This window comes from Phascolarctos cinereus, unplaced genomic scaffold, assembly GCF_003287225.1.
Source record: "Phascolarctos cinereus isolate Bilbo 61053 unplaced genomic scaffold, phaCin_HiC Scaffold_5;HRSCAF=322, whole genome shotgun sequence".
In the NCBI taxonomy this organism is placed as follows: domain Eukaryota; kingdom Metazoa; phylum Chordata; class Mammalia; order Diprotodontia; family Phascolarctidae; genus Phascolarctos; species Phascolarctos cinereus.
This window is the reverse complement of record NW_027555958.1, coordinates 288,846,673-288,861,768: the sequence shown is the minus strand read 5'-3', so window position 1 is coordinate 288,861,768 and position 15,096 is coordinate 288,846,673. Positions and strand designations below refer to the sequence as shown.

At 42.4% G+C, this 15,096-nt stretch overlaps 1 protein-coding gene across 2 annotated transcripts in view; it reads left to right on the top strand.

Moving 5' to 3' along the window:
- Positions 1–8,657: 8,657 nt before the first annotated feature.
- The window catches only part of ST6GALNAC2 (ST6 N-acetylgalactosaminide alpha-2,6-sialyltransferase 2), a 51,146-nt gene continuing 44,707 nt past the window's right edge, over positions 8,658–15,096 (top strand). The window contains exon 1 of one of the 2 annotated variants that reach the window (XM_021002487.2): positions 8,658–8,895. In XM_021002487.2, the coding sequence (XP_020858146.1) occupies positions 8,861–8,895 (35 nt within the window). In that variant the 5' untranslated portion in view covers positions 8,658–8,860. Of the gene's footprint in view, positions 8,896–12,167; positions 12,655–15,096 lie in introns of those variants that run through there. The other variant, XM_021002486.2, reaches the window with a different exon arrangement.

Genomic DNA, 15,096 nt, shown 5'->3' with positions numbered 1-15,096 from the left:
TAATGCAGAACATTATTTTACCATTTAGATAGTAGAACCCTTTAGGCCATGGAAAACTCCAAATTCCTTAGCAGGACCCTTATCTGGCTGCTCAGGCCACAGCCCTCAGATCATATCTCTGGAAGCCTCCATTGTGAGAAAGTTTGCAGAGCATTATCATATTTAGACAGAGAGAGAGGGGTGTCCTTGACCAGCCCCCCCAGAAAAACAAACAAAAAAAAAACCTCTTCCTCTTGCCAGACTTCAAAGATCCATCCCCCTCCCTGTCCTGTATACTCCCTATATAAACCCTGGCTCGACCCCTGATGAGTGCTGCTTGATTTGGATGTGAATATCCCTGGCAGCCGCGCGCTAATATAATAAAGCCCACAATTTAAAATTATCCTGGGTGGTCAACTCGCTCATTTCTCGGTATAACATTTTGAAGGCCCCAGCGAGAATCCAGCGTACAGTGTCGCTGCAGAGACCCACCTGGAGAGGACATCGGCCTCGGGAGGGGGGGAATTGTTCTGTTCTGACTTCTAGGGGAGCCGGCCCCTGATGATGTTCCAGGGCCCCAGGACTCAGGACTAGGAGAAGCCTCCCTCCCCGACTCCGACTGTACCTCATTTCGGCCCTCGTGGACCTGGTAACCCTCTGGAGGTAAATGTTTGCAAACCTGTTTTCTGGTGGGGAACGAGTGCCAGACGCGGCAGAGCACCTAATTAGTGCCTCAATCCCCCAGGCACCCCGAGATGTTGGGACTATGCCTGTATCTGGTTCCTGGTACCCGGGTTCTGGTTCCTAGTTTCTGTCTTAGTTCTGTTGGGCCCGTGTCTCGTTCCTGGTTTCGGTCTCAGTGTTGGTCTATTAGTTTATCCTTCCATTGGGAGGATGTGTTTGTGTTCAGGCTCTTATTGTTTGTCTGTGTCTGTGTTCTGCAATAATGGGGGGATACGGCCAGTACATCATTTCCCTCCCTTTTGGGTTGTTTGCAGCCAGACAGCCAAAGGCTGCAGCAGGACTCTGAAAAGTTGCCTTCATTCTCCCCCTGTCCCTCCCCAGGTAACAGCAGCTTCAAAGCAGTGCGGGGATGGGAGAGGGAAAGAGAGAAGAATACTTTATTATTGAGGTTATATGGTTGGTAGAAGGCAAGTTGGGAAGAATTTTTGAAGTGTCAGGTCAGAATTAGAAAGGAATGAGATATGTACAGGTTTTAAGGGGATTTTAAATCATTAGAAAGAAAGGCAAGGAAGTTTAAGCATGTAGGAGAGAGGAGTGTGTAGAAAATTTGAAGGGAATGTGATTTAGTTGCATGGTGTGACTGGAGGTTTTGAAAGTGAGAAGGTTTTGGGACTTTTGCATGAGTAATTGTTTCTCTCTCTCTGCATTCTAACTCTGGCCAAGTTTGAGTGTGGAGACAAAGAGAAAAGTTCTTGTGTACCACTGAGGACTACGGCTTGCTGGGTTTAGTTGATATTTTCCCACAAGCCCCAACTCATCCAAATTGGTAAATATGTGAGGTTTTCAATTTCAGCATTTGTTACACTGTTTTGCGCTTAGGTACAGTGAAGGAAACTCAGACGAGTGGATTGTTTTGAGTGCACAGTGAGGGCAGTTTGAGGAGAGATGGAGGGAATTATGTCCACCCACCTTTCAGGCTAGATCCCCGGGTGGGTTCTTTTAAAGACTGGTCATTATGGGAAAGAAAAAGCAATCAGAATACTGGTCCAGTACATTTCTAAGCTTAACAAGGGTATTGCATTTGGGAATATATTCTTGTCTACCCCTCCAAAAACTAAATAAATAAATAGGGGAGAATGAATGGGTTAGAATAAACTTCCAAATTTTATGTGCTTTTAAGAGGAAGTTTCACCTATAATTCTTATCAAATCTGTGTAAACGTTTTCTGTGTTGTGAAATTCCTGAGTAAATGAGAATTCTTGAGATAAAAATTGAGTAAATTTTTAAAAGTTTGATAATATTTGTTATTGTGGTAATGTTCTTCACGCATTATAAAAACTGAATTTTTTTCTCTGTTTTTGACTAAGGAACTTTGTGATGTCTAGGAATTCTGTAACAACTAGGAATTTAGTTTGTTATGGTACTTTGGGAAGTTATTTATGTTACTTGAGGACATTTTACATCAACTTAGTTTTAATGAATTCCATTTTTAAAGGTTTATTTTTACTTTAAGGTAGAAAGGAAAGATATCTATCACCTTAAAAATTTCTAACAAATGTTCTTCATGAAAGTTTAGTGATTATTCCTTCTAACATCAGGATAAACTGTAAGCTTTTTTAGAAAGGGAAATACTTTTTACAAAGTAATGTTTTGCAAAATCTTTTTGTATGATTTTTAGAAGGCCTACTAAATTTCCATTTGCAAGCTAATTTGTTGCAATAATTTAATACTGATAACAATTATGTCTTAATCCACTGTGAATTTTCTAAGTTTCATTCCTATGTAAAGTGTGTCCTTGAATTGGCCTTAAATGGGTGCTTTCAGAGAAACAGAGTCAATGGTTCCTGCTTCAGGTAGCATAAGAAAGGGCACTGGTCTCAAGAATGTAGGTTTGAAAGTTCAATGCCCCACTCTAAGTTCTTAAGGGGTGGACGTAGAAGTGAAAAAGATAGGACAGCTAAAACATCTTAGCAGATTCTGGAAGTTTTTGAGATTGATCATTAAGGAGTTTTTAAACACCTCCTTACAATCTTGTCCCTCCTTTCCCCCACTTCCTCCCCTTGAGTCAAGAGGGTATCTCTGTGTGGGGATCCCAAACAGCGCTGGGTTTCTCTATTAACCCCTTTCAGCCCAGATCAGATTAGGAAGAGAGTGTTTTACCCCTCTCTCCCCTGCCCGCAAAATTCACCTTCCCCCACCTGGCTATAGGAAGGAAGGGGAGGGGCAGCAGCTACAGCCTGGAAGTATCTTCCAGCACACAGCCATGGGGAGTAAAAGGGGATGGGTCAAGGTAAAGTAGGGATGGGAGTGGCCCCAGGAGACTGTTGGACCTGGTGAAAGGGTCTAGAAAGAAGAAAGATTTTTTATTGGGTCAATTGTATTAGTTATGTTGCTGGAAGGGCTTCTTTTATAATCTAGAATGTTAAATTAATTGTGTCTTCAAAAAAAAAAAGGAGTCAATTTGGTTGTTGGGGTATTTTATATGATCCTGTTTTGTAACATTTCCTTTTAAATATTGTAATTCAAGTGTTATACCGAGAAATGAGCGAGTTGACGACCCAAGCTAATTTTAAATTGTGGACTTTATTAGCGCGCGGCTGCCAGGGATATTCACATCCAAATCAAGCAGCCCCCATCAGGGGTCGAGCTAGGGTTTATATAGAAAAGAGCATGGGAAAGAAATGCGAGGAACACTGATGAGGTAATCCAAAGATGCAGGTGTCTTTGGGGCTATGGATGGGAAAGTACAGGGAGTGTACAGGACAGGGAGGGGGATGGATCTTTGAAGTCTCGCAAGAGGAAGAGTTCTTGGGCTGGTCAAGGACACCCCTCTCCCTCTGTCTTGATGAGAGAATGCTCTGCAACAAGGGAAAGCTTTCTCACAACACAGGAACTTACTGAGGAATTGGGAGGCTTCCAGAGACATGATCTGAGGGCTGGGGCCTGAGCAGCCCAGCTCCGTGTAGCTGTACCAGGGAGAGATAAGGGTCATGCTGAGGCCCATGCATGAATAACTGCTAGGCACAGTGTCCTTGAGCTGGGGAGTGGTCGTTAGAGACAGTGTTTCTGAGACTAGGGAGAAATTGGGACACAAGTACAAGCACAAGCACCCAAGCACCCCATTATTACAGATCAGAGATCACACAAACCAGACCAGGTGTCCTGGTCTCTGGTATAAACATAATTATCTAAAGCAATTATATTGCAAGCTTTCTTATCCATTTGCATTGGAGGTATGGGCTATGCTGAGCTATGCAAGAGTACATTCCACTATTGTTTAGATTTAGGAGGAAAGAGGTCTGGGGCAAGATTAAGCACCAACTTTTGCTTTCCATGGCTTAAAGGGCCCTACTACCTAAATGGCAAAATAATGTTCTGTATTACACAAGGAAGTATAAAATTTACAAATTTTGTCTCTATTGAAAGGGAATTTTCAGTTGAAATTGTCTTGTTATAATTTATAAAATTTGTGAGATTGTTAACTAAGTTATTTGGGGTTATTGTTTTACTATCAAAACCTAAGATTGTTAATTGATTACTTGTGTGTGAAAAGGAGGGGCACATGGCAATTCCCCTTATTTTGTAAACTTGCCAGGATCCCTGGAAACTATCTGTGGTGGGGTGGGCAAGGTCATCTGCCTTGAAAAAAAAATGCAGCCTCCATGTTTATTTGACATGTGGCACCGGAAGGGAATTTTCTTAATTGAATGGGTTGTAAATTCAATAGAGCAGGAGGGTGTCCAGGTGTCAGTTGAAATTATAGACCAAGATATCTGTGTTTCTTTTACCATTAACATGACATAGCATAGTCTATGTCCATAAGATACCGAGGTAAGAAAAGTCCCATTGTTTGGGAGAGTGTTTGGTCCCAGACATCTTGGGCTTAGTGATGACACACAGAAAGAATGTTGGTCAGTTCTATCTGGTCCTGGAAAGGGGTGTTTTTTGGTTCACTTGAAAAAAAAAAGAATTAGTTCAGGTTTTTGGCCCTTATTGGGGTTCAATTGATTATACTCACCTCAAGATGTTCCCATTGTTTAAAGGAATTATGAGAGCAGTAGTATTTTTCTGTGATCAGTCTCTTACTATTACCAATGTGAGATTAAATTCTTATTATCTAGGATTTGTGATTTTATGGGACAGACATTTACTATTGTTTTGAGCTTTGATTACCAGGGTACTTATCTGAGTTGTCATAAAGCCAATAGTGAAGAGGTCTAGGGGTTTTGGGGTGCTGGGACCCCAAGATTGCGGTACTGGGCCCTGCCTGAAAGAATTCAACTCAAATCTTCTTCTGCCAGAGGAAAAGTTTATTAGTGATAAAACATAGGCTGGGTGACGCCCAAAAGCACGAGCTGGCGTGAGAGGTTCTCAGCCTTGTGGGCCTGAGATTCTCAGCTGGGTGACGCCAGTGGGCGGGCATGAGAGGTTCTCAGCCTTTTGAGCATGAGATTCTCAGCATCTGAATGAGGGCAAAGGTGGATCTTAAATACTAAAGTAACTTTGGGTGGCCAGAGAAGGGGGTTGGGTAAAGGGTGTAGGTAACAATTCTAATTGGGGAGGTCGGTGAGATTGAATAGACAATGGGAATAGATAATGGAGGAACAGGAAGGCAGAAGTTTGAAAGGCATCTGCACAAAATCAAAGAGGGGCTAGGACTTTCAAAAGGAGAAGAAGGAAGGCCTTTCTGGGACCTATAGACAAGAGGGAGCCAGATTCTATTCAGGGCAAGGGTTGAAGGTGCATCTGAATAAGATCTAAAGGTAAGCTAGGGCTTTCAAGGGAAATGAGGGTCTGGGGCCTGTGAGTCAGACTCCCTTTGGGGGCAAAGGGTGAAGATCTTGGCTTGGGCCCCGCCCCCATCAGCCCCCACCACGTCATGACGTGGTGCACCAAAGAAGTGGGGAATGTAATGCAGAACATTATTTTACCATTTAGATAGTAGAACCCTTTAGGCCATGGAAAACTCCAAATTCTTTAGCAGGACTCTTATCTGGCTGCTCAGGCCACAGCCCTCAGATCATATCTCTGGAAGCCTCCATTGTGAGAAAGTTTGCAGAGCATTATCATATCTAGATAGAGAGAGGTGTCCTTGACCAGCCCCCCCAAAAAACAACAACAAAAAAAAACCTCTTCCTCTTGCCAGACTTCAAAGATCCATCCCCCTCCCTGTCCTGTATACTCCCTATATAAACCCTGGCTCGACCCCTGATGAGTGCTGCTTGATTTGGATGTGAATATCCCTGGCAGCCGCGCGCTAATATAATAAAGTCCACAATTTAAAATTTTCCTGGGTGGTCAACTCGCTCATTTCTCGGTATAACAAAGTGATTTCCCTACAGTTAGTAGCTCAGTCTAGATTCACACCCAGGTTCTCTGACTCTGTGTTGGAGTGGTCTTGCCTCTGCAGAACAGTCATTTTACTTCTGGGTCTTAGTTTACTCATCTCTAAAATGACAGGGTTAGACTAGAATGATATGTAAGGCCCCTTCCAATTGTAAAACCTTTTGATAAAATATAATATTGTGATAGAATTTAATAAAGGTTAACTGAGGCACAGAATTCCAAACTTTATCAGTTTATTAACAGGGTGCAAATCTATTAATATAGTGGGTCAAATGGCTGCCTCAGACCAATGACTTAGAGGAAAAGGTTCAATCCCTTTTTATAAGCATAGAACAAAAAATAGAACTGGGCAGGTGAGGAAAATAATGCAGTTGCAACATCATAGAGGGGGATCCATTCCACTGGATGGAAATTGGGAATGAGAAGCTAGCAACAACTCCCTCCTTCCCACCTGTGACTGAGAAATGTTCATTGTTTGAGTCCACCTGCAAGGTTAGAGAGAGTGGACCAGGCTTATTTGGATACCAAAAGAAACATCATTGAAGCTTTGTGGTGTAAAGATAATAGACCAGACTCCCCGGCATCCATCTGCATCCCTCAAAATAAGAGAGTTCCTTGGGGCAATAACAGAACAGAGATTAGTAGGAGAACTGAACTTCTAAATTTAGTTCATTGGCAAAGAGACAAAGAAATGTGGCTTGAGCAATCACAAAAATGGGGCAGCAATACAAAATAGAATCAATTACAGTTTAATATGAATGTATAAGTAGAGCCTATATCAGATTACATGCCATCTTGGGGAGGGGTTGGAGAGTGTGGGGGAGAAAATTCAAAACTCACAATCTTATGGAATTGAATGTTGAAAACTAAAAATAAATTAATTATTAGAATCAATTACAGATAGAAACAATAGAAGCAATTACTTTAAAATAATATTTTATTTTTTTGCCAAGTGTATGTTAAGACAATTTTTAACATTTTTTTTTTATTTTGAGTCCTAATTTTTCTCCCTTCTTCCCAACGCTTGGTAAGCAATTTGATATAGTTTATACATGTGCAGCCATGTAAAACATATTTCTATATTAGTCATGTGAAAGAAAATACAGACCAAAAAAAAAACCCCCCACAAAAACAATAAAGTGAAAAATAGTACACACTTCAATCTGTATTCAGACTCCATCAGTTCTTTCTATGTAGGTAGATAGCATTTTTCAGCATGAGACCTTTGGAATTGTCTTGGATAGCTAAGACACAGAATAGAAAAAATCATAAAATGATACCAGATCAATTTAATTTCTTCAATACTGTTAGAAATAGACTTGACACCAAAAATTTGGTTATCAAGAAAATTTATTATAAAGAAAGTCCAGAGGATTTAGATGTTTCTGGCCAGAAGCGGGGCTCCACCCCTCTTCAGGAGGGTTGGGCCCTGAGTGCAAGGGAAAGTGTGCTTTTATGCAGTTGAATTTGTCGCAAAACCTCCCGGGCCAGGATTGGTCCAGCCCTTCCCAGGCCACACCCCTCCTAACATGTTTCCCCTTGACATGCTCAAGTATGTTCCCCCTCCCCTGGTCATACGTCCCATGACTTCTTAATGAGGCTCCAATTTTATGAGGGGTGTGCCAGATAATAGTAATGAAGCTCATTAAACAGGAGCACTAGCACTTTTCAGGTGTCCTCAGGTTGACCCCAACTGGTCTGAGCTGGCTTGACCCTTATCTTGATTTTGGGGTCTTCTTGGAACAATCCACTTACTTCCTATTGGTCAAACCCAGCCCACCTACAGTGTACCACCTCCTGGGACCTTTGTTCTTTAAATCTCTGCATTATTCTCTTTCTCCGTGGAAATTTAACCTTTACCTGACTCTCACAAATACCTTTGACCAGGGGTATGGTAACACTTTCTCTTACTGAGCTAGGCCTGAAATTTGGCCCAGGCATAAGAATAAAGGCTATTTATATTTCTTCCCATCTGCTTTAACCTAGAACTTTGATACTGCCTTGGCCTGAGATTGTGTTCCCAATCAAAAGGTTACAGTGGACCCTTAAGGGAGGCTGTCAGCATCCCCAATGAAAGCCAAGTTCTTCGAGACAGGAAAAGGAAGGGAAGGCAAGGCAAGGCAAGGGAAAGGAAAGGGAAAAAATTTATTAAGCACCTACTATGTACCACAAATCATGCCATGCCACAAATATTATATCATTTCCTCTTCACAACTACCCTAGGAGGTAGGTGTTATTATTATGCCTATTTTACAGTTGAGGAAACTGAGGCAGACAGAGGTTAAGTGACTTGTCCAGGATTGCATCGCTAGTAAGTGTCTGAGTCTGAATTTGAAATCACTTCTTCCATCTTCCTGACTAGCTCCAGAGGTCTATCTGTTGTACCACCTAGGTAGGAGTGGTCCAGGGACAGTCAAGACAAGGGGATAATTACAGGTTGAAATCCTGCCTTTTTCAAGAGGTCTTGTAAGTTCCTCCAGCTTCCCTTCTCATATTACTTTCCATGTATCTTATTTATACCTCGTTATTTCCAAGTTGTTTTTCCCCATTAGAATATGTTTTCTGAGGCCAGGGACTCTTTTTACCTTTCTTTATATCCCCAGTGTTTAGCACAGTGCCTGACACTTTCTAAGTGCTTAATAAATGCTTGTTTGACTGACAGAACGGAGGTCCAGGGGAAGAGGACATCAGCAGTGACCAAGGCCATGACTAGAATCACAACACCTCTGCCAGCCACCCAGAGGGCTCAGATCACTAGGCCAACTGCCTCTTTCCAGAGTCCCAGCCCCACAGGCAAGAGGAGGCTAAAAGTGGAAGACTTCCAGGCAGAGCCCTGCCGGGACTTTTGAGGATGAATGTAGATTGGAAGAAGGAAGCCCACAAACGGTGAGTTTTCCTGATGGCTCCTGAAAGTGTCACCTACTCATTTGTGTTTTTACTTTCTTCACTCCAGCTCAGGGTTTCTTTCTTAGATTTTTTTTTTTATGATCCTGGCTCTTGATCTACCATTGAGTGTAACTCTTAAGTCTTCCTTCTGCCTTTGTCCCTGTGATGATACAGATACTATGTATAGTTCCTGGCCCACCCTTGAGAACATCCTTCTTTTAAAATATTTTAAAAATTTAATTAACATTTTATTTGTTCCCCAAATACATGTAAGAACAAATTTTAACACCTTTTTAAAATTTTGAGCTCCAAATTCTCTCCCTCTTCTCCCCCCCCATTGAAAAGGCAAGCAATTTGATATGGGTTATACATGTACAGTCACACAAAATGTATTTCCATGGAGAACATCCTTCTATTAGAATCCTAGGTGTAACACTGATGTGTATGTGGTGGTGGTGGACATACTTTTCTATATTCATCACTATAGTTCCCAAGTCCCTACTAGTGTGCTTCTCATTTACGTGAAATCAGTCGCTATGATACCATTAACTCTTAAACATAACTTTGTTGAATAAGGTAAATATAAGAATAACCATAAAATTTATTCAGTAGAAGGCAAAAGCAGGAATAATCATAACATTTACTCAATAAAAGGCAACAATAATTAGCATAACATTTACGCAGTAGAAAATAGGAGCAGGAATAAGCAAAAAAAAAAAATTACCTATAAACCTGGGTCACAGTCTCCCACCAATATACATGGGGTGTCTGTGGGAGAATGGAAATACACTTACATAAACCTAGCAGGGATGCATATGAGTGGGGCAACCAATGTACTTGGGGCAACTCATGATTCTGGACAGCAAACCTTGATGTCCTTAGGTTTTTTAGAGAACAGTCTATATTATGCATCACCTGGTACACAAAATTTCTTTTCTGCTCCCTGCTCTTTTATGATTCTCATAATTTTCCTACTGACAAAACTGCTTCTTTACTAATCTCAGGCTGTTGAAGCAGTCACAAACTCTTTTAGAACACAGTCACCTTTGGTAGGGTGCTGAAAAAGTATTTCAGAGATAAGCAGTTCCCTTAAACTAAAGAACTGCTAAGCTCCTCTGACCTGCCTACAGCAAAGACAAATCTCTTACAGCAGAACATACATGTTTTCTCCTTTGTTTCTCCCTCTCAAACCAAAGAGGTCAGTAGAAAGCCACACAAGCCCCCAGAGAGATTATCCCGCTCTCACACTGTAGACGACTCTGGAGAGCAAAAAGCCCAGATAGCTCTTCACAAAGCAACAAAATTCAGCTCTCTTACATTGTTGTTGTTGTTGTTGTTTGTACTTCATTTTCTTCTTTTTAATATATTTTTTAATTTAAATTTTTTTATTTTTTCCATATGCTTTGGAGTTGAAAATTTTTCTCCCTTTTCCTCCCCCCCACCCTCCCCAAGTCGGCACACAATCTGATATAGGCTTTACATTTACATACCCATTAAACATATTTTCACATTAGTGAAGTTGTAAGTAAAAATTAAAACCAATACAAGGAACCATCAGAAAGATGAAACAAAACTCAACAGAAAGTAAAAATAAGTGATAGCGATTCGACTTCCATAGTTCTTTCTTTGGATGTGGACAGCATTATCCATCCCGCGGCCTCTGGAAATGTCTTAGATCCTCATAATGCTGAGAAAGGTTCAGTTTAACAATCTTAGTCATTGCATAACATGGCTGTTATTGTGTACAAAGTCTTCTTGAAGTTCTGCTCACTTCACTGAGCATCAGACCATATAAGTCTTTCCAGGTTTGTCTGAAGTCAGCCTGTTCATCATTTCTTATAGCACAATAGTATTCCATTACATTCATATACCACAACTTGGTCAGCCATTCCCCAATTGATGGGCATCCTCTCAATTTCCAATTCTTTGCCACCACAAAAAGAGCTGCTATAAAGATTTTTGTACATATGGGTCCTTTTCCCATTTGTTTGATCTCTTTGGGATATAGCCCTAGAAGTGCTATTGCTGGATCATTTTTGTAGCCTATGGTTTCATCACCAATGACTTTCATTGATTTGCTGATCACTGTTATGACCCAAAGTGGAAAAAAATGCAGTTTTACCTCAACCATGACTTTATACTGGAGAAGAGACTGTGGAAACAATTACATAGTGAAGGTATCATCTGGCTATACCAAGGTCCCAAAGCCATTATACCACAGAACTAGAGGGTGCTCAGAAATGGCCAGTCTGCTTTCTCATGGTGTAAGTAGAGGAAAGAGAATATTGTGGAAGAAGAAGGACCACATGCACCTTTGGGAAAGCTCTAAGCCTTGGTAGCTACTTGAACTGTCCTCCCCCTAACCAAGTGGAAAGGGCTCACTTCAGGCCAAGACCATGGGGACTGAAATTTATAAATCTTTTGAAAAGAAAATAGGAGGATCTTGTAGGTTCCTGGATTTAAACTAGATGGGGTTATAAATAAAGAGTTAATACCAAGATTTACTACCGGAAAGTACACCTACTCTTTTCTTCCCACTGTACACACACACACACACACACACACACACACACACACACACACACACACACACACACACCCTTTCCTTTCCAGAGCCTATGACCACAATGACAGATGGAAATCACACTCCCAGGGTCAGCCTGAAGTGCTTAGAAGTGTTGCATCCTTCAAACAAGACCCTAATTAGAGTAAGAACCACGGAAAACTGCGGAGCTGGAGCAAAACGCGGAGCTATCGATAACGTTCTACCTTTCTGCATCCAGTAACGGAATGCAAAGTTTAATGCCCACAGGCCCCAGGACCAAGGCCAGCGGGGAGTTGGGTGGGGTGGGGGGCTTGAGATTGATTGGATTGCAATACCAGAATGAGGCACGAGGGGACAGCATCTCTTCATCGGCCTGAGTACATCGTCCGAGTACGTGTGACATTGCCCAAGAGCCACTCTCCCAACAATTTCCAACTTCCCACAAGTAGAGCAGAATAAACTGTGTCCAGGAGGGCCCCTGGGACCTCGGAATCACCCTTGTTCTGAAATCTTGGGGAGAGGAGTAAAGACAGACTGTGGGGAGGGCAGAGCGGAGAGCTAGACAGGGATTTACTGGGACTCTACTGGAGAAAGATATCCATAGGGAGAACATCAGTAGCAAAGGCGAGGCGGGGCGGTGGGGAGGGTGAGTCGGGTGGCTACAGTTCGCTCCTTGTTCCGTACTCCCGGTGCCCCCAGCCGCGGCTCCTGTAGCTTCCTCCTTTTCCTCCTCTGTCGGTCCGCAGACTCACAAGCCTGAGAGATGGGATGGCGACCCAGGGGTTTGGAGTGCATGGGGAGGGAGGGTGAACGCCTTCAGACTTAACTGCTCCTTGCATCCCTTTCCCGAAAAAGTCTGCTAAGCCTCCGGTCTAACCTCCTGGATAGGAGGGAGGGAAAAGGAAAATGGGGAGAGGAAGGGAGGACGAGAGAACAATCAAGTTGAGGGCGTGGAGTAGAGGTCAGCACGGGAATTCCTCTCCCTCCCTACCCATCTCTTGCTGGCCGCTCCTTGGTCCTGAGGCCAACCCCAGGAGAACACCCGCAGAGCAAGAAGGCGGTCCGATGTGGCTCCCCTGGCTCGGCGGGATGTGGATTCCAAGCCGGATGATTCTCCGGTTGTTGCTTCTGCTCTCGGCCGTCTCTTCTGGACTGCTGTTCACCTTTTACTATTCAGCCAACCATTTGACCAGCAGTCCCCCGCAAAAAACCAGGTAAGGAGACCCAGAAAGGGAGTCGCTGAACCCAGGAGTGCAAAACTGCGACCTGGCGCTTCTTCCCAGTGGATTGCCACCAGGTAGCATCCTGTCTTCCTCTGGGGACCCCCTAGATTTCAGTCTCTTCTGCTGTCCCTGCTCCAGTGTAAGTGGTGCCCACTCATGGAACTCTTCCCCAAATTCTGTCTCTCCAACGTGGCCCCCAGAACCTTTTGCAGAGTGAAAACCAGGCCTGAGGAGGGTCAACTATAGAGGTCGGGGTTCAGGGGCAGCCTGTGCCAGGGCTAGTGGAGTGGGGATGTCAGAAGTGAGCTGCCCTGACATGCTCAAGAAGAGGCTAAAAAACACTCGCGTTTTAGAGTGCTTTCTGATCTCTGCCTTTTTCTGTGTCCCCTTCCCCCCCACCTCAACTTTTAAAACTCACAGGACCTTCCAGGACATTTCGCCCCAAGTTCTGGACAGATGCCATCTGAAAGAACACAGTCTTCCCCCATGCTTCCCCTCACTTTGTAAAGAGCAATAAATATCTATACCTTGGAAGTAGAGAAAGAGGAAAGAAATTTAGACCATCTGTGAGGGTCCTTGCTTCCTATGGCCTTCAAGATTTCAAGCTCCTTGAGGGCCTATTTCTTTGTAACCCATTCAGCACTTAGCCCAGTGCATTGGGCTTTCTGAGGGCTTAACCAATGTTTATTGAATCTTTATTCAAATCCCTAGACTTTCTTAATCAGGGAGGCAGGAACTGCAAGCTGAGACTCTCACAAGGTTTGATTTGGGATAATTCTCCTTACTTACTGATTGAAGGTATTGCTTTGAAGATCTCAGGAAAAACTTTGGAACTGAGTCATAGAATCACAGTTATCAGAGAGCTGGAAAGAACCTTAACAACATTGACTTATACATGGATATAACATACCTGATAAGGCTTTTCGAAACCTTTCAAGGACAGAGGATACCATCTCTCCTGAAACAGTCGATTCCACTTCTTCTTCTTTTTTTTTTTTTGCTATTTCCTTCCATTTTTCCTGGTTCTGCCCCCCCTGGGGCTATAGAAAATAAATCTAAACCCTCTTAAACCTGACATCCCTGTAAATACTTGAAGACAACTATTACCCACCCCTTCCCCCTTACCAGTCTCCGCCAGGCTGAACATGCCCAATTTCTTCCACATGAAAGAAAAACTCGGTGGTCTTTGATTTTGGCGCAGAAACAAATTTATTAATTAAATCCCAAGCATAAATCTGCATAGAGCCAGGGCTCTTAACTTTTTTTTTTTTGGTATCATGGACACTTTTGACAGTCTGGTGAAACCTATGAGGCCCTTCTTAGAATAATGTTTTTAAATGAATAAAACAAAATACATATGATTACAAAGGGAACCATTTAAATTGAAATACAGTTATCATAATATTTTTAGAACAACAAACAAACATGTTCACAGACCCCACGTTAAGAATTCTTGAGAGATGGGGAGTGGGGGTGAAGGGATAAGGGAAGAGTTTCCCCCTACCTTGGAAAATCTCTCTGCCGCAATCTTTACAATTTTATAGTAATTTTAAGACAAAGACAAATTCCATTGCGACGTAAAACTAGACTTAAAAAGTTCAGTTTTAGTGTTTTCAAATGTTAATGTTGAAAGGTATACCCTTAAGGATGTTGTCTTCTTAGAATACCAAGTTCTAGTCCAGGGCGTAACCCAGACCAAGGTCCACACAAAAGTGATTTCCCTATAATTTTTCCTGGGATTCCAGTCCCTCCCTGAACTCAATTGTCTTATAAAAAGTAAGCCTGGTTAGATCTTTCATTCAACTAAGGTTTAGAATTTTACACTACAACATGGAAATAATTATATATACATATATATGTATATACACACATATATACATACATATATTTATAAAAGGCATAGCATGTTCCACACTCATAACTGAATTATTCTTTGATATTTACTAGTTCTTCCATCCCAGCCAGCCTGCCCATTCTGTATCTGAAGACACAAAGGAAGAAATCAGATGATACTGGGGTACCCCTGGTTTCTAGAGCCTGAATTCTTCCTGTCTTCAGCATCCTTATCATTTCCCTCCAGGGATCTCCATATGTCCATTCTTGCCACCTTCTTATTGTCTCCAGTTCTTAGACTTTCATTCATATGCTATTGCTGATTGATGCATTATTTCACTTCCCTCCCCAGCTAGTTCCAGCAGCAGGAGGGTTTGGGTCCCAGGTTCTAGACTCAGATATCATCATTTTAGTGTCTCCTCTCCCTTCACCACTGCACTGCTTGTTCACAGACAGGTTGTTATAGAGCAGAAGACCTTAACCTTTTGTGGCTTAAGAACCCTTCTGCCCCTTTGGCAGTCTAGTAAAACCTAATATGACTGTGGTTTGTTGTCGACCTGAAAGTTTGGTTAAAGAAGGCAAACAAGTTAGGTGATACAT